The 19,450-nt window shown below is 36.3% G+C and overlaps 1 protein-coding gene across 2 annotated transcripts in view; it reads right to left on the bottom strand.

Annotated features, from left to right (window-relative positions):
- usta (uronyl 2-sulfotransferase a) overlaps positions 1 to 19,450 on the bottom strand; it is a 50,478-nt gene that overhangs the window by 5,684 nt on the left and 25,344 nt on the right. For both annotated transcript variants that reach the window (XM_028040685.1, XM_028040686.1), the window contains 4 exons: positions 17,349 to 17,392; positions 13,193 to 13,348; positions 6,608 to 6,687; positions 6,347 to 6,500 (listed from right to left, as the gene is read on the bottom strand). In XM_028040685.1, the coding sequence (XP_027896486.1) occupies positions 6,347 to 6,500; positions 6,608 to 6,687; positions 13,193 to 13,348; positions 17,349 to 17,392 (434 nt within the window). The remainder of the gene's footprint in view (positions 1 to 6,346; positions 6,501 to 6,607; positions 6,688 to 13,192; positions 13,349 to 17,348; positions 17,393 to 19,450) is intronic.

Here is a 19,450-nt window from a genome sequence, read left to right as displayed (position 1 = left end):
ATTCTCCCTGTCGATTAGCCAATGACTAGTAGGGCAAAATGCTGCAAAATTGGCCTAATCTCTGAAAAGGTCTCACATTTCAACCTGTCCAGGAATGGAGAGGCGATTACAATAATTGGGATACTGATCATTTAACATGTTCTTGTGATTTCCACCCAAGGACTATTGACATATTTAATTTCTTTTATTTACTTTCCATTACTATTCTTTCCATTATGAAATTATTCTCTGTTGCAATAACACCTCCTTGTGAGTCAAACCTTATATTCCTGTGCCAACAACATGAAACACATTTGCATGATGTCCTCTTATTAAGTAGTTTGGCAACCCTTAAAACAAACACCAAGCAACTAAACAGTGAACAGAAACAAAGTTGATAACATCAATAGGTTTTCATAGGCAGATAACGTTCTAGAAATTTCCATGTCATAAAGACTAATTTATAGTATTTATGCAACCAGAACCGAACCATAATTTAATTTAAAAAAATAATTTCTCTGCATATGCATCATATTCTTCTAGATGCTTGTGCATATTGTTTTGAGTTATTCTGGATGCAAATGAAATGTCAGTGTTTAATGGTTTGTTTATGCCAATTCTTTTGGAAGCATTGGAATGGTTTTATAACACAGAACTTAAGTGAAAGTTATGAAAATAATTTCATGTTCAAGTTTGGATTTATTGTTCACATTCTTTCTGTGGTACGCAGCATCTTCTGCCTTGCTACTTACTGGATAATTCACCAGTCTCCTTAGCAAAACTAGTATGTCTAATTTAAATTGGTTGGTTTTCATAAATGGACCCAGATCCCAACCACAGTACACAGAGTTTTTTAATAGGCTTAAGGCTGTGGCTTTGGGAAGATCACTCCTGAAGCTTAACCGTTGTTTATGTACTACTGAAATAGCCAACTGTGCTAAACTGTGTCTGTTTTTTAAACGAATAATGAAGAAGTATTTATTATTTTTTAATTCAATAATTGTTTACAGATTTCTTTGCTGTTGTTTGTCGTCTAATCATTCCATGAGAGAAAAAGGTTAAAACTAAATCAAGAAAACAAAAAGTGAATATAAAATTTAGTTTTACCTGGTTTAGTGTACTAAAACCTTCAGCTGGCAGATAAATGTGGATGAAATGCAAATGATTCCATATGTGGATGAACAGTCATTGTTTTGTTCTCCCAGATCAGTCTCTTTCACACATCCTAGACCCCAGAATGACCTGCTTTTCAATAATGTTGCAATGCTATCCATTATTTCCCTATGCTCATATTCTAGCTGTACCTAGGCATGTTTTTATGCTAAAGATAGAATGATTTATTTTTGGACACAAATAAAGGCATAGTACTACTCTTAGTTCCCTATTAAAAAGTGACTATATTACCTTATATTCTATTTTAACAATGCAACACCACATTCAAGCTTTGAGGGTTACTTGCATTATATTATGTATAAATAAATAGAAGTTAAAATGCAGTATTTAAAACATGGTTGCAGCAGGCACCAAATGTGTACAGCATCAAAAGGGTTCTATAGGGATGTAGTAAGCTGAAATGATCTTTGTACCACAAGAGGGCAGTGGAGGAAGCACACCCTCAAAGGTTTATCTGATGAATCATTGACAACAGCACAAATCTCATGTACATGACTTCATGAAATTTTATTGATGAGGAAGTGTGCAAGTCTTTGTTTTTTTTCACAAATTTTCACTTGTCAAAGACCAGTCTACCCATTATCTAACATGTCTGTCCCAGCAGTCAGTAGTCAAAGATAAACAATTTCAGTTGTCCTCAACTGCATTTAGTTTAAAAATATGCATTTTTAAACCAAATGCATATAGACCCTACTGTATAACAGTAATGCAGTAGGATATCTTTAAAAACAGTAAGTGCAAAATTTGAAAATAACTTTATTTGATTTCATTCAACACTACCAAGTCAAAGTCCTAATTAACCTCTTAACTGTCACCCCAAAACACTTGCATATAAGTCAATGGGTCCATGAACAAACAAGAGTCCTTATAACAGGTTAGGGGCTTTAAAGTCTTCCAGGGAAATCATTTTACCTCATCTTTTTGGACAAAAAAATATGGAATTTCAGTACCCAATATTAATAAGAAAGCAAATTTTGTGAGTTGGTCACAAATTAGGCAATCACGGAGACAACGAGAGAAACAATGTCATAGTCTTCCCAATATCAAGGCTTGTCGAGGCAGGATTCATGTCAGTAAAGCCTCTTTCTTTGTGAGCGCAATTATTTTTTTCAAAGTTCTTGTAACTGACAGTTTAATTGGAAGCAGATGATTTTTCAGTTAGCGTGGGAATCTCATGATCAGACAACTGTCTTTCAACAGCGAGATCTGCCCAGGTCTATTTTATTTATTCTTTGTTGCTTCACAAGTCATTCACAAAGTTTGAGCTCTAGTTTGTGCAGCTGTCTCTAGCGGAGGTGCCACATGGCACAGTTCATCATAAGTTGTATCATTCCAAAGTGTTGAGTCCATAGCTCTTCTCAAAAATTGCTGATAACAAATTCCCCAAAACAGGGCTTTCAAATATAAGGGGCTTTCTGCTCCATCACCTGAACAAGACAACCCTGTCTCCACTGATGACTGACAATTGATGAGCGCAAGCACCGGGGCTGAACTATGAATATATTGCATGTGCTTACATCCGTTGCTGCCTTTTTGTATGACTAATCACATGAACCAGCAGAGGTAGGATTGTTCACGTTAGCAAGTTAGTACTTTAGCAGAACATAAGCGAAGATATGTGCACAATTGTAATGGAAATATGGCTACAATCAGCTATTCCCTCTATATTTGATTGTTTTATAAATTATCTAATGAGATGAAGCAAACCTAAAGAGAGAAATTGGCAAGTAATCTGAAAAACTAAAATCAAGTTGCCATTTCATATGTGACCTAAATTCATTAAAGGTCCAATCGATTATTATAGATTATGAATGCCCTGAAATGACAGATGCTTATCTGAGGTGGATATGTCATGAGGTCAAGTAACCATTACCTCACTTTGTAAAGGATAGCTCATGTGTATAAAGAGGGGTGTGGAGACTGACGGAAAATCCAGTTGGACCACAGGAATGTCTCTGCAACATGTGTATAGGGTTCGTTTCGGCCCCTGTAGGCAGACTGACAGTGTCTTTCATTGACACCTCTGAAATTCAGCCAGGGGGAGGGCAGCGAAGGCAGACACACACGAGGCGGGGAGATACATCTGATACAACTTTAAACTTTGATTGCTGACATGGCTGGGAAAGAATGCTGATTCTCTGTCAAGAACAATAATCTCCTACTCAGAATTGATACTGACATTTACAGTGCTATGCAAAAGTTTTCCAAATACCTTGAACAACTTCGTAATTTGTCACTTTACAAAAAATAAATAAATGTACTCTATTGCAATGACATATAACAAGCCAGTCCAAAGGTGAGCCTTCACACTGGTTATAGGACCATTAGAGGACCGGCTCTAACAAGGTTTCCTCTATGATTGCCCTGTATTTAACTCCATTCATCTTCCCATTACCTCTCACCAGGTTCCTTGTCCCTGCTAAAGAAAACTATATCCACAGCATGCTTCTGGCACCACCATGTTTCACCATAAGCATTGAGTGATTGAGATGATTTGATGTGTCAGTTTTCTTTAACACCTTGCATCTTGTCTGCAAGTCAAAATATTAAATTTTTGTCTCTGACCACAGCTCCTTCTTCCACAAGTTTGCTGTGTTCCTTATATGACTTGTAGCAAACTGCAAATGGTACTTTCAAAGCACAGGTAACTTTGTTTAACAACACAGCTTCCTCCTCCCACTAAACTAGGAAGGGGCCCCTGTAGTCTGCATACTTTAATAACTCAACTCACATGGTCTCACTCAAGGGAAAACAGTACAACACTTAATTACATCCCGTCTGACTCAAGCCAGGTTGACGTTTACTCCCGCTCTTGTTAGCCTTTTGAGAATGACCCTTCTTAGGTCTCTGACTCTGAGATGAATGTATGATCAGACTGGCATAATTATTTGATACGTTGAAAATGGTAATTGCAAATTATGATTAGATAAAAATATAAATAATATCAAAGGAAGTGTCAAAACTCATAAAAAAAACAATAATGATTTTTTTTTTCTGCAAACCAGCTGTCAGGTATTAAGTATGTCATGGTATAGATGAGGTCTATAATTAAAATGTATGCCTTGGTTTGTTATGATTTGATATAAAGACTGACATCAGGTTGTGATTTGATTTTTGTATACAACAATTTTTTACTCTGTCAATATTTTCTCAGCCTAAGAACATCTGTGCTATGCAATTAAGTGATTGGTGCAAGACATTCTTTAGTGTTGCCAAAGGTTAGATTCCGAATATGTTTTTCTGAGTGGGTTTTATCCTATTTTCCACATTAAATCTACTTATTTCTCTTTTTCTGTTAGTGAGACACTAACTACTCTCAGATAACCTAGGCAGTCACATTAAAGACATACCTTCAGGATCTGTATGAATGGTAACACAGTATTTCCTGCTTCTGGAACATCTTCAAAGACCTTTTAGTGTCAAAGCACTGTATAATTAGAGTTTACATGAACGCCACGCTGGAATCAAACATTAGCATTTCTGTTTCAGTTCATATCTCAGCAGAACTTCAGGCTATCATAGCGCCGAACCCTATCTCAAAGCACTGTTAGTGCCGAGAGAGAGAGAGAATCACTCACAGCACAAACATGCAGCAACAGTGTGTTGAACATTCTGAATGCATTAGCTTTTTGAATAATAAGCATCTGTAAAATTGATCTCGCCAATGTCAATAGGAGAGTTAATGGGCTTGTGGAAACTGGGACTGGGATAAATGGCAGAAAGAGAGGAGGAATGCTGCAAGATACAGTTCTTGCTGGGCTCATTAGATGTGACTAAAAATAGATTCCTTAGAAAAACCAAGTGAAAATGTGGGACTAAAACAAAACGATAAGAAAGTCAGCTCTCTCTTCAAAGGCTCCAGTTTAGTGTTTTGAAAATAAGTTGACCAGTTTTATTACTGTTATGGTGAATCATATTTCTACAAATCCTTTCATTTCCTAGCGGGCATAGTTGAAAAAAATACATCACAAAACAACCCCACCTGCTGCTAATTTTCTGTTGTTAATTATTTTTCATTAATTGAAAGGGGTTATAAATTGGAGCAGCATGTTCAGTCAGGGACGTCATTTATTCTGTGGAAAAATAGGCCTTAATTAAACAGATGGTTTTGATTTAAAGACTAAAGGAGCGAATGCTTTATATTCGGTTGTAGTACATTACTAAAATCAGTAAAATGGGCCGTTCCAGACAGTCCTCAGAAGAGAAGTGCACTTTGATTTAAAAATAAATTAAAGAGGTTAAGTCATAAAGATGTGTTTAGCTAAAATTACCTTAAAGAAACTTGTGAGGTGACATTAAACATTAGGTTTGGAGGCAAACCCAAGAAAAGCGAAGGACTTGTAAAAAGCAGTTGCCAGATGAAGGTAAACTCCACACAATCAAGAAAAATGAGCTGCATCTCTCAATCAAAGACAGATGTAGCTCTCACCATCAAAGAGGACATGACAGAATCTTGATCAGGTAGGAAGTGTAGAAACAGTAACAGTTACTGAGGTTTGCTTAAACCTCATCAGGCTGCAGCAATGGTAGCAAAGAATATACACTGCTCAAAAAAATAAAGGGAACACTCAAATAACACATCCTAGATCTGAATGAAAGAAATATTCTCATTGAATACTTTGTTCTGTACAAAGTTCCATTTGCACAACAGCAGGTGAAATTGATTGTCAATCAGTGTTGCTTCCTAAGTGGACAGTTTGATTTCACAGAAGTTTGATTTACTTGGAGTTATATTGTGTTGTTTAAGTGTTCCCTTTATTTTTTTGAGCAGTATATTTCCACATCTGAGGACATGCAATCACATGCAGGAAAACACTGCATAATAGTGCATAATAGACTAATAATGCTTTTCCATCTGTCAAAAGGAAGCGTCCTCATTATTCACAGAAGCTGACTGTTCTAGAAGCCAAACCTGGCTGTAAACCTTGGACAGGTTCAAGCATTTGGACTGGTGAGACACAAACACATTTCGACTTCAGAAAGCATAAAACTCTGTATCCAACTGAGGCACAAAGCCCTTAAACAGACAGAATTTTTTTCTCTCACAGTTTTTTAGCATAATCAACTGTGCACTAACCTCACTTACAAGAATGGGGATTAAAATTAAAAATCAGTGAAGCGAACTGTGTATTGCAGCTTACACCTTAAGCTGAAACGATTTTAAAGTCCCAACTGCTGAAACCAAAGTACTCACTAGATATCGCTCATCATCTTTCATCCCTGGTGTTCGGATGAGGTGGTTCTGCTCCCCTCTCCAATCACCAAAGCGACGGAAGAAATAGTTGGAGAGGAACCGGTTTATGGGATCCCGGATTATGTTGATGTAGACAGGCTGCTCTATCCTGAACCTGAAAGAAAGAAAAAAAAAAATAATATCTTGAATACTGCATATTAGCCAAGAAGTGTTGATAAACAATGTTGGTTAGCTTTTTATTCTGTTGCTGCTCCACTGTACCTGGTGAAATTCATGAAGTGAACATGTCTTGTGTAGAGAAATGGCTGAGGGATCTTACTGATGTTCTTCACTAGATCCACCTGCACAAGAGCCACACACACACACACACACATGCCCCCACAGTTATTTATTTGTTTATTTTAAATAAAGTTTGCACAACTCTTTTTCCCTTTATCATTCTTTGGTTTTTTTTGAGAACCAGATAAGTTCGAAAGACACACACAAAAAGAAGGAAACATGCAAAATATTAATTGTTCTGTGTTGGATGCTACTATATGCAAAGATCAAATAATGAACACTTCTAATTTTCTAGGTAACCGTTCAATCAAAACGAACATGGACCTCTCAGGTGCTTTATGTAAGCATACATTTTCAGGCAGAACATGACAAAATGCAGCAATATAAGATATCTATAATGATGTCTATTAAGAATGCCAAAAAGGGTAAATATAAATAAAATCAGATTTATACTGAAGACTAGGATGTGGATCTTGTTTTACCATTTTTCAAAAATATTTTATGAAATTACAAAATTTATTTTAAAACAAAATAAGTTGACTTCCTTTTGTCACGGAATAAAATCCTAAAACTAATCTGCATAATTAAATGTGAATTCCCACTAAGGCATTTGCCAAAATAAATGTTAGATTCACACAGAAGAAATAGCTATTTTGATTTATTTGTTTCCAGTTTGCCGGTATCACAAAAGGCCACAGAAATTAAGCTTATTAGCTGGCACCTACAAAAAGAATTATGACAGATGATCATGCTTTGAGAGATTTTGACTTTTATTGTGTGAGTTGCAGGCATATTTATGTACAGTTAAATAGATAAACTAATATAGCTACATTGTTCTACAAGTGTTCTAAAATGAGCAAGAGTAATTTTACAAAACATTTTGGGGATTTCCTCTAGTCGTTAACACACAAAATGGAAATAAACTAATCTTTGCTGTGGTATTTGTAACAATAAACTGAAGAGACTAGATAACGGAATTAAAAACCTAGCTTAGGTTGATCTGACACAATAGGACAAACTGTTACATTCAAACTAATTTTATACTAGTGAAACAATCCAGTATCACCATAATGTCCTGATTCTTTTGCAATTTGCTTCTCACATATTTTCCATCTTGTGTTATTCACACGACAAAAGAAGGACCCTTGGGACTTTCCAGGTCTGCTTGGAGAAACTTGCAAGAAGCAGCCAGAATACACCAGATTCAGGGATCTTGGACCGAGGTCCACAAAAATGAATCCAAATATGAAGTCATTCCTCACCTAAATAGTTCCTTATTGGAGTAATGCAACATAATATGCAGCAAACGTTCCTTCTCTGCAAAACAGGGAATGCATTGTATTTGATTGAAAAAAGGAATTAAAAAAACAACTAATTGAGATACCAAAACGCTTAGAAGGATTGTTTTCTGTTTAGTTGTGAAATTCAGAAGCAATTTTCAAAATATCAACTAGAATTGGAACTGGTTGCCTTATTGTATGTATGAGACACGAGAATCTTGGGAAATACTGATCCCCTTCAGATGTTATCTGAAGGCAGACATAATAAACAAGTCAGCTTATTATAAAATAAAAAAATATAAATACTTAAAGGAAGAATACACATTCTCTGCTTAAAATTACAATATGGTGAAAAAACAGACTCATTCTTGACAGTCTTATCAATAAAAATAATAGCATGTAGCATATTTAGCATATAATAGCATATTTAGAAAGGCAATTCTTCAAAATGTAGCCCTGGACACGAATCTGGACACACCTGCAGGCAAGGGCGTATGAAAGCAGCAGGTTTGACATAAAAGTTGATGCTCTTTGCATTTGAGTAGCAGGATTTCACAGTAAATTGCGCTTTAGACAGTAACCCAGTGTTATGTTGCCAAAAATGGTGTAATATGTATCTGTTTATGTGCACCACTCAGACATTTGGCTGTAGCTTTCTGAATCAACTCCACCTGGTCCATGCCAACACATAATGGATTGTAGTGATCCAATACTGGGGCAATAAAAGCTTGAGCAGCATGTTAGGAGTCACTCAGTAAAAAGAAAGCTTGACATTTTCCCTAAAAGAACGAGTGTTTATTCCAGACTTGCATTGCCTACATGTGGTATGTAGTCTAAATTCTTAGCCTCATTTCCTGCCATAATGCAACACCTGCTTTTATGAATTATGCATTGCGGCAGCCCGACAGAAATGGTCAAGAAATGAACACAACATGACTCCAGGGTATTACTTGTTAAGTTGACAAATCTTTCTTGGCATTTTGGCTTCAACAGGAAAGTAAGGAGAGCAGCAGGATGTGCCCAGTCATTGAACAAGAACACTTTCAACAAGGCATTCCTCTGGAACAGTTCTAGGAGTGCCACGTAAGAACAAGTGTAGCTACTTAAGAGGAGACAGGCAGCAGCAAGCTGAGTGTGAAAGAAGGACGCACTGGATGAATTATTCTCTCTGACACATCCGACACCACTGAAGGCCTTACAAAACAACTGTATTTTTTACATGCAATTGATTATACAAAAGAAGCACAATTATTACTGGATGACTTGTCTCTGAAGGTAGCTACCTTAATTAGATTTTAATGGCAGGATAAGTAAGATCAACTAAATATGCATATGTTTCTTTATTTTTAATTGCAAAAAGAATGTTAAAACTCTGCCTTAGGTATATGTGCTACTTTGATTTGGTCAATCAGATATATTTCAAATAAAATACACTGAAGCCTGTGCTTGTAACTAAGAGAATATTTAAAGTTATACTTTTGGTTCTCTCTCTTTGCGCACAACCACACTTCCTTTCTTCATCAAATCACTCTCCAAAGAAAATGATGATACATATTTTCCCCATTTTTTACATTTTCATCTTTTAAATAAAACTGTGTTAACAAGAGAGGTTCAGCTCAATAACTGTTTACATTTCCTGCTCTTATACAGACACTTGTTATGTCATAGCAACACTATTTGGATAGCAACAGCAATATGTATACTTGTTTATGTACCCAAGGCAGTTATTCAGAGGCTCCAGTCAGATTCAGGCTTCACACTCTCCCTCTTTTCTATAAAGCCAGTACATTTCCACTAACCCCGTTTTCATGCTTTATGGATTTCTAGTGGCATAAAACATAATATAAAGCTTTCATTAGTGCTGCAGTATATATTCTTTTGCATTTACCCACCCCCTTGATCAATACTTTGGCATATTGTATTGCTTTTAGTAGACAAAAAAAAAAAGTTTATGACTTTTATTAAACCTCTTTCTTCACCTCAGAGTTGACACAGAGCGCCTTGGGCAACATTTAGTAAGAAAATGTGCAAGTGTGTCTCCGTGTCTGTTTGCTGGCCAACCCCCTAGTCTGTGTGTCTGTGTTTGTGTCCAGCACTCCCTCCTCTAATTTCCCAGGAAAGGCTGAAGGGAGAAAGTGAAGGATTCCAGGCATACCAGCACTTCCCCCTCCTAATTGAACACCAGCGGTATTTTCACGGGGCTCATCAAAGGAACAGAAAAGGATAAAATTACAAAGTTTTGACTGTTGCTCTTTCTTTTCCATAACTCAGTCTCCACACAACAGTTAAAAAGTACGACTATGTGAAAGACTATGTAAAACAATTAACACACTGACTTGGAAAAAGTAGCCAAAGCCATTGAACAGTTTTACATTTTGTCAGGTTACAAAAACCAATTTCAATTTTATGTGCTGGAATTTTACTAGAGACAAAGTAATGAATACTTTTAAAGTAAAACTATTTGAAATTCTTTTACAAATAAAAATGTCACATTTATTTTCAGACCTATTGCACATTTATTTTCACTGTTTTTAAGGTTTTTATATCTAGAGAGTCAAACTGTTGTGACTCTCTAGATATAAAAACCTCTGAGAAGTAGCTCAAGTGCAGATAAACATACTGCTAGTCAAGTATTATCTGATAAGTAGCTCAAGTGCAGATAAACATACTGCTAGTCAAGTCTCAAGTTTTTTGGGATAGATAAAAAGTTCAGTGTTGGTTTTATCTGATCAGTTCATCTTTAAAATGTTTGCTGTGCTTCCTGCATGGCTTGTGAAAAGCTGCAAGGATTGCTTCTTGTGTGCAACTCCTTAATACAAATGCATGCAACATCTTTTGGATTTTTACTTGTAACAAATTTAAAAACAATGCAACATTTTTCAATTTCTAATTATTCACAACTTCCTGTCGGGTTACATAAAGTCACACATATTAAAAAGTTCAAAGATTATGAATACTTTTGTAAGGGGCTTCACCGAAAGAAAGCACTCCAATACAATTTACATACAATTTAGTTTTAAACATGTTAAAAATAGGCTGATGGGAAATTCAATTTCCTGACATGTGTTGTGACATGTGTTATCCAATTATCTGTAAACAAGCAACATCCAGTTGCTACTCTAAAGATCTTGTTCTCACGATGCCTGCAGAGCACAGATTAATCGATTATTCAAAAGGAGAAAACCAGCTTTGACATTAATTCACAACAGCTGGCTCTTTCTAGTTGTTTCATTTTGAGCTTTTTATTTTTTTTTCCATTTCTCCCAGGAAATGAAAAAAACGCCCTGGGAGCCAAGAAGATGTCAATAATCTCTTTACAGCATAACTGATATGAAAAGGAGATTTGAAAGTACAAAAATAAATTAGCTACTTTCATGCAAAAATCATTGACTGCAGATACAATGGTTAACATTCTGGTCAAAGTGTCACCAAGAAAACCGTCAAAAACTGCACTGATGAGCCAGAACCTCAGCTGAGGGGAATAGGAGCTCTAAAGTTAGGCAATGTGCATCTGCATTTGCATAAGTCAACATGCCCTAAAGTACTAGGGCAAATAAACACGAGAGATTAAGGTGGCTTTTACAGGATTACACACAAGCACCAAACAGGCTTGTTATGACATGAGAATATTCACACTTTTCTGGACCGATCATTGAGATGTTTTCTATGCAGAAGCCTAGTCAGGCTAATGGTGTTAGGCCACAACATACGCGAGAGGAATTCAGAGTTTGACAAATACGTAAACAAGTCACTATTTCAATATTAGCCTAACATTTATATCAAATCAGTCAGTAATTGCTTTATATAATTAGAATCAGCTGAATCTAACCATAGCCTTTTTTATGAATAAGGCAACCAGTAACATCATGGCTATGAGTCAATGTCACATCAGTCCCCCATGAATACGTGAGTAAGTTGTTTTCTCATATGGCTTTCTCAAGAGTGCAGTGCATTACTGGAAAAGTCTCCCATACAACTCAGAGGCAGAATGCTGAAAACATTTCACTGGAAATCACATTGGGATAATTCAGTTGTCGTCTTATGCTAAGACCTCTGGGCCAACATCTGGTAAGATGACTCGAATTAACAAATAGTGTTCATAAGAGCTGCTTAAGATGCAATTTCTAGTGGAAAAAACCCCCAATCCCTTCTGATCATCAGATGATTTTTTAATAAATACAAGTAAAAACAATAAAAATAAAAATCAATTTTACACTGAAATCGCTTAAATAATTTGGTGATGTAATTATAAACCTCCCCTTCTAAATAGGAGGTAAAGCACAGGATAAATTTAAAAGATATGGTGCTTTTTACGCAAACAAGTACACCAATTATTAGTGTACGGGCTGGGCATTTAAATGTCATTTTCTGTATCAACAGTCACATTAAATGCTTTACAGTCTGAACCTGATAAATCGTATTGCAGTCCCACACAAAGCACATCATATAATAAACAGACCTATTCACAGCAGCAAGCAAGTGGCATCAGCTTCATATTTACAGCATATGCAGCAAAAATTGACAGATAAGTTCTGTTTCTTTCTCCCTGGTTGACAGGACTATCATTGAAAAAGACCCATCCACTCTTAAATGCTAACTAGGAACTGACTTCACATATTTGCTTAAGCTACAAATGTAGTATTTGGTGTTTACTGACACTGAACACGTATCTTGACAAAAATAAAAAAATAAATGAAAATGTATTGCTTATTCATATGCCAGCTTTTGGTACTCAGTAGGAAAACTAACTGTTAATGGTGACAGAAAAGGTATAAACTATTATAAGCATTGTGAATAGCAAACTGATGGGCATAGTTATCAAAAGGTAAGGTTGTTCTTCTTTCAGAGTTCTCTCTTCTACTAAATATATTTTGCATTCTTTATAAAATGCTTAATACATCAACAATTATTTCTATTTGGTTATGACGACTGCAGAAGATGATTGTAGCAGTTATATGAAAAAATATATCATGTATCTAAAAATAAATATATTTTGTCTAGTTAAAAATAACCTAAAGAAAAGAAAAATCATGTTTAATATAAGCTGAATTTTCTCAAAAGTTATTATTGCATGATGCTTTAAGCGACTGAGAAAGGGTAATCTTTACATTAAGGAGCCAAAATCTGATTCCACCTGGAAAAATAAAATAAAAGTCAAAGACTTAACTGAGATACTATAAAACAGTGAATCACTTTTTCAATATTGTACTTAGCATCAATTGTTTAAGTGGAGTTTCAATAACAGATTACAATATCTTGTATAAATGTCCTCCTTCACATGACTCACCTGTTCTTGTTTCATGAGACGTGTCTTATTATGGATGTCAGAAGAGACGAGGTTGAACTTATGTTTTTCAGCCAAAAGCCTCAGTAAGATGACCACTGTCCGGCTGCCGCACTTCCCCACACGGTTATAAACCACCTGGCTGGGAAACGGAAGCACCTGTAGACACATACAGGAAAACAAAGACACAGAAAGAGAAGAAAAAAATCATTCCATTATTCAATAACATTTCCGTATTTTATGTATGCATCTTTTGCTGTTCAAATGTGCAATGGCTATGCTTTAATTAGTAATTGCAAATGTCTTTGAGCTGCCAGCCATATAGGAAAAAAGCTATTGATATAAAGAAGTTTAAAGATACTCAAACAAAGTTACAACACACTGCATTTAAGCTGTAGCAGTGCACAGAGAAGGTTTCTTCTCTCTTATTCATTTGTTCTTTTTTTCCTTGAACTCAGTGAGTCAGAAACTGCACAGCAAAACAAAACTGACAGTTTTCTTTTTCATCACACACACAAGCTACAGCAAGCACTCACACACATCATGACTCACCACTAATAAGAAGCAGTTCAGTGATGACTCATAAATTAAAGAAAAGGGTTGTTACTTCTGCCCTAACAAAGACATGTCAAACATGCCATCTTTAAGCCCAAATGCACTAATTAAACAAATACCTAGATGTCTGCTAGGTTTATAATATAAGCCTACTTTCAAATTACATCTACGCAAGCTGATCACTCAATTTTAAAGATAGATTGAGAAATACAGTATATGTCTGAAAAAAAGATTTATAGGAGATTTTTTTTTAAAAGACTGAGCTTTTCAAAACATTTGCACAAGTTGATAATTCAGCATAATGCAGGTTGAAACTATTTCCTTTTATTCTCTTTCTCATTTAAAAGCTGATCATTCCAAATAAATATATATGGGTTCATAGAGCTTGAAAGTAATAATGTAGTTTTATGGGTTCCATTAAGCTTCCACTACTTTGCTTTTAAACTCTTACACAAGCCTTCCCAAATTAAAGAAAATATGCCTTGCAGACGTGTCCCAGCTTATATGTTAACAAACCTGTTTTTGACCAACTGTAGCAAGGAAATGCTTTATTTCAAGTTGCAAGTGTGATAGCGCTAGGTAGACTAGTTTTGGGAAAGCAGCTCAGAGACAGTTTCCCTGGAGATCACACCCATCATTCCTCAGTGTTTGCCAAATAACAATAGACATCTAAAGTTCTAAGGTTGGTAAAACACATACAGTGTTTTGCAGGACATCATTCCCTGCAGATATCATGACAAATGACTGCTTCAAACTTCTATCAGCTTGGTGCTGATTAATGCTGGAAGAACACCAGGAATGCTATGAAAAGAGCAAATCTCCTCTCAGCACTGACAACAGACAAAAGGAGAACAATTTGTCTATTTGGGTTATCATTGTTCCTGTTCTTTAAGGTGTAGTTTTCCTAAAATATGCTTTGAGAAATATCTGCTTAAAGGAAGATATTCAGCTTCTGGTGTATTTAGGAAATCAGAAAGTAAAATATGTCAAGACTGTTTTTAATTTTGCATCTGAGTAAATTCATTTCAGTCTGACTTTTGTTGTGGTAATGCATTTGAGCTAACCATATGCAGATTTGGGGGAAGAGGAGTAGTCCTTCCAAACATCTTTCTGTCATACCCTTTCTTCTGTCTTCACTTTTCTAAAATTAGAGACTTGTTCACACATCTACAGTCAAAGGTCCAAGTAACTTTGGGATCTTTTGAAACATTGTCAGATGTCACGCTGTTTAGGCAAAGAAAGACGGCTCATTGATCCCCGTATCATAACCACTTTTCCTGAAAATTCGTAGCAGCTGTTACTGATACAAACCCGCATGAGAGTGAAAAGTGAGTCTCTGCATATTTTAGCTAGACCTGATCTGGTGTCAGTTTCTTCCACTGTGAACCAAGGGAAGAACTGCATGTTTAGGTTACAGCTGTGGGAAGAGTGGAAATTCAAAGCATTTCCTGTTATTACAGAAAGCAGAACAAGAAAGGCAGAGTGTCTGTAGCTTTGGCAGTTCTTATGTCTCAGCATCTATAGGTGATTTAGCAATTATTGATGTAAATGCCTGAGAAAACAACTCAATATCAGAATAAAACATAAACAGAAAGGTTTGTTTTAACACTAACATCAACATATTTTTCCTAGAAAGGTAAAAAAAAGTGAAGATATGTGCATGCAAACATCCACAAAATTGTAGATTGGACATTCAGGGAACACGGCCACACACAAAAAGTCTTATATCACTATTCTGGGTGAAGTGTGGTTTTTCCATATGCTCTCATTTACATTGGACTTTCATCTCGGTTACAAATCTTTCCCCACATTAACCAGAACCAAAACCTTCTGACTGCACATGTTCTTCGACATCAGGCCACTGTTGACACTCCTGATCAGTTCCATCTACAAGAGGGCATGTCAACAAAAGTATAATGAGAGAAGTGCCTAATGTACCACACGCCACCAGCATGAGAGCATTAATGTCTCTGGGGATAGCAAAGAGTAGAAGGAATCAATCGGTCAATGACATGCAACTATTTTGGAAAAACTGTCAATCAAGTCAGTGCATCTGGAAGATGTATGTATTGTGGTAATGCCTGCGCTCTCATTTAAAGTCAAAGTAAAGCAATAGGCTCAACTTAATGTAGGGATACATTCTTAGAAAAATGCCTAAGTGAATCAGGGAGTGCAAATTTAAAAATTGGATTTTATTAAATGATACCTTTTTTTCAAAATCCCAATAGTGAGACTACATTCAGCAAGAAGGTCATAGGTTCAAACAGTGGACAGGGTTTTAGTTTCTGCAGGCTTTTATGATATCACTAGATATGGAATTGTTTCACTGGGTACTGTGTGGGGCTGGCAACTTCATTTTAGGTTTGACACAGATATAAGGAAGAACTCTCCACTTCGGTGCAATTAGCCTCCTGTGGCGGTGTCTTAGAGATTTTATTGATGTATTTATTTGTCAGCTTATTGTTATTGTTAAAAATAATCTTGTTCTTTACTCACTTAAAAGAAAAAGCAAGTGTTTTTGTAAGACCCATCAAACCCCAACACTAGTTTCTTCCCATAGTCATAAAATATGCCCGCTCGGTTGACCATCATCACTTAATCAAAATTCCTTTGACTCAAAAGTCAAAGGAATTATTTTTTCTCAACAACTCCCATCTGGTTTCAGAAACAAAATCTCAATTTTCTTTGTTAGCTCAACACAGATCGGCTTCTGTGTTTCAATGATTATAACCAATATAATCAGACGCCTCAAGGTACACTTGAGCTGTTACTTTAAAAACTCTTAAATTCAAATTTATAAACATTTTCAGACAAGCAGCAGCATGTTTAATAAAGCCAAATAATGTTGACTTTATAAAACATGCATTTTATAGATTGGTCTGAATCATACCAATGCATATGAATTTCACAATTGTAAATTGCTTGTTTCAAATGATAAAAAAAAGCATCAAATCCACATCTCATAATAACACAAGTTATTGTGTTATTATTTGACACAAGGGATGTGGTTGCTTGGCTCGTCTGAATGCAAAGTAAGTTTTTAAAACACGTACTGAAACAGAAAACAAAGATGTGATCTAAAATAAAAGCAATAGCTGGTTTCAGCAGCTACAAACAAACCTCATTATTGTCCTCAGTTGCTGATTTTCAACATTGCAGCCCCTAAACAGCAACCCCAATCAAGCATGAGGAACGGAGTAAAAGAAAGAGATTGTACTGAAACAAAATGAGGTAAAAATGGAGTGACTGATTAAAGATGCTGTCAATAAACAAGGGTCAGAGGGAGGGAGAAGGCAGTTGGCAAAGAGAGAAAGAGGGAGCTCAGAGGAAAGATAGTTCTGCAGACATGCAGCTGGATAGATACAAGGCCCCTGTGTCAGCTCTCCCTCGATGTTTGTGCCAGTGCATTCAAAGCATTACTGTAGCTGTGAAGGCAGGTCCCACTGGTATTTACAGAGTTCGCATGCAACTCCTTCACACAAACCTAACCCCTCACCTTCCTTGACTTAGCTGGATTCAACTGCAGGGTAACACATCAGAGATAGAAGGCTCGGGGAAAAAAAGATCAAGGGATAGCAATTGCCTGTACCAGATAAGGACTTACTCTCTGAGCAGGTGGTCCGTGGTCATTCAGATACGTGGATTCCCCTGCAAGGAAACAAATGTAAGCGTGTTAGAATGTTTTAAGAATCTACACACAGGATAATAAAAACCAACTTTATGTGTGCTGAGTGTGTATGACTGGATAGACCCCCCACTAATGCAAGAATTTTGTTAAAAAGCTAACACTAAAATCAAAGCAAAAACACGTGGGTAATAAAAGAAAGCCTGTAGAAATCGATGTGGCAGAAGAAAAAAAGATCTTGTGGTTGTTAAAGTCTGCAGCTGCATCTTTTGAGCTCTACTCGAAGCAGATTTTTGGCCAACAGACAATTTTGTAACGTTTATTTGGAACATTTAGACAGTGGATTGCACTATTAATTCAAATCTGTCTTAGAAGGTCCTCCTGGGCAAAACAACAAAATGAATTTCTAGCATTTGTAAGACAACATATGAAATATGTGAGAGAAAATTTGTATTGTAAGCTCTCGTGCAACCATCATGTTAGCTAGTCTGTCTCTGCACCGTGTTAAGACATCCTCATTGTCTCAAGAACCTTTGTGACCTTATGAATGTCACAGGATTAAAAGTCCTATTTCAATGTAAAAGATGCCTCTTGACTCTGTGCTTGTAAAATAGGTTTTCCCTACCACTTCCATAGCTGTCAAGCCACAGTGCTGCTGCCAACGGTATTATATCTGCTGTCTGTTTTTTCTATATGTGAATGGTGGGTTTCTGCACTTCCACCATCTGTTTATTCTTTCATCTTTGCAGTCGATCTGGATTTTATTTTTAAGTTGATCATAAAACTGATTGTAGCATAACTTTGAGGAAGTGCTCTGCATGGAAGAGCATCCCATCCAAAGCTGGTGTATCAATAAAAGTAAATCACACAGAGGCTCTGAAGCCTAAACTTTTTAAATGAGTTGTGCTTTCTTCCAGCTTCCAACATCATTTTATCTTTACAAAACTGAAGCAAGGCTTTTCTTTGACAATCGATACAATACATTTCAAATTGTAGTAACTGCCTAAAAAACTCACACTCCTAGCAATATGATATTGCACTATTAGGGACACACCTGACAGCAACACGTGAATAAAATAACACAAATGTTTGCAATTCAGTTTGAAGGGTAAAACTTTAGAAAACAAACCAAGTGCAAACTCAGGATCTAATAGCAGAAGGATAACTGTTTTTAAAATGAACTGATTGAACCTTTGTGAATAAAATAAGAAGCTTTAGCCACATAGTCTATAGCTGATTGGGTGAGTAAACTAAAATAAAACTTGTTATTGTCAACAAGCAGTCTCGACTAGTCTTCAGAAATGACAAACACGTGTGGCATAAAACTGCAAAAAACATCCCTTCCAAGTCAACATCTGGACCCAGCAGTGTCACATTAACTGTTCACCCTCTGTCAATTCCAAACAATGAACAAGGCATATTGCTCTTGGAAAAAAGTGTGAAGACATGGTGGAGAAACTTGTAGCTTTTTCACACAACCAATAATAGAGCTCATTCAGTGTTGTTTTCACTCAGAGTATCAACGCTCAGGCGTAAAAGCCAGGCTTCAGACAAACAGCCTCTTCTATGGAGGCTTTTTGCATGTCTGTGAGATGTGATCCAGAGCACAGATGAGATTAATAAGAAAAACAGCATAAAACTCTCACACGGATTTATTTCCAGCCAAGTTTCTCTGTTGAGTCTAATTTAAAGTTGCTTATTATGTGCTTGTGCTGTAAGTAGCTGACTTTCTAAGTGTGTGTTTAGTAACCTGTGTATAAGCTTTTACTAATTACTCATTACTTCTTCAGCCTTGGCAATGGCTTTCCCAACCACAAATAGAGTCACATGTGTATTTCTATAACTTATTATTTCTTGTCTGATCCACGGCTGATTAGTTCAACACCGTCTCTACATAGTGTGTTTTTAGAACCTGTTGTTTTGTCTGCCCCTATTTATGTTGCTTTACTTAGTTCTCCTGAGGAATGCTGAAGGATGGATATGTTTGCAGGTCTTCTCAGATGCATTTTCAGGTCACTGCAGGGTAAGGATGCGGAGAGGTCTGTTTTCCTTCCTCTGTGATCTATCACAGACCCCTGGAT

This window comes from Xiphophorus couchianus, chromosome 15 (assembly GCF_001444195.1).
Source record: "Xiphophorus couchianus chromosome 15, X_couchianus-1.0, whole genome shotgun sequence".
NCBI classification, from domain to species: Eukaryota; Metazoa; Chordata; class Actinopteri; order Cyprinodontiformes; family Poeciliidae; genus Xiphophorus; species Xiphophorus couchianus.
Note: the sequence above shows the minus strand (reverse complement) of the source record. Positions and strands in the feature narration are given on the sequence as shown.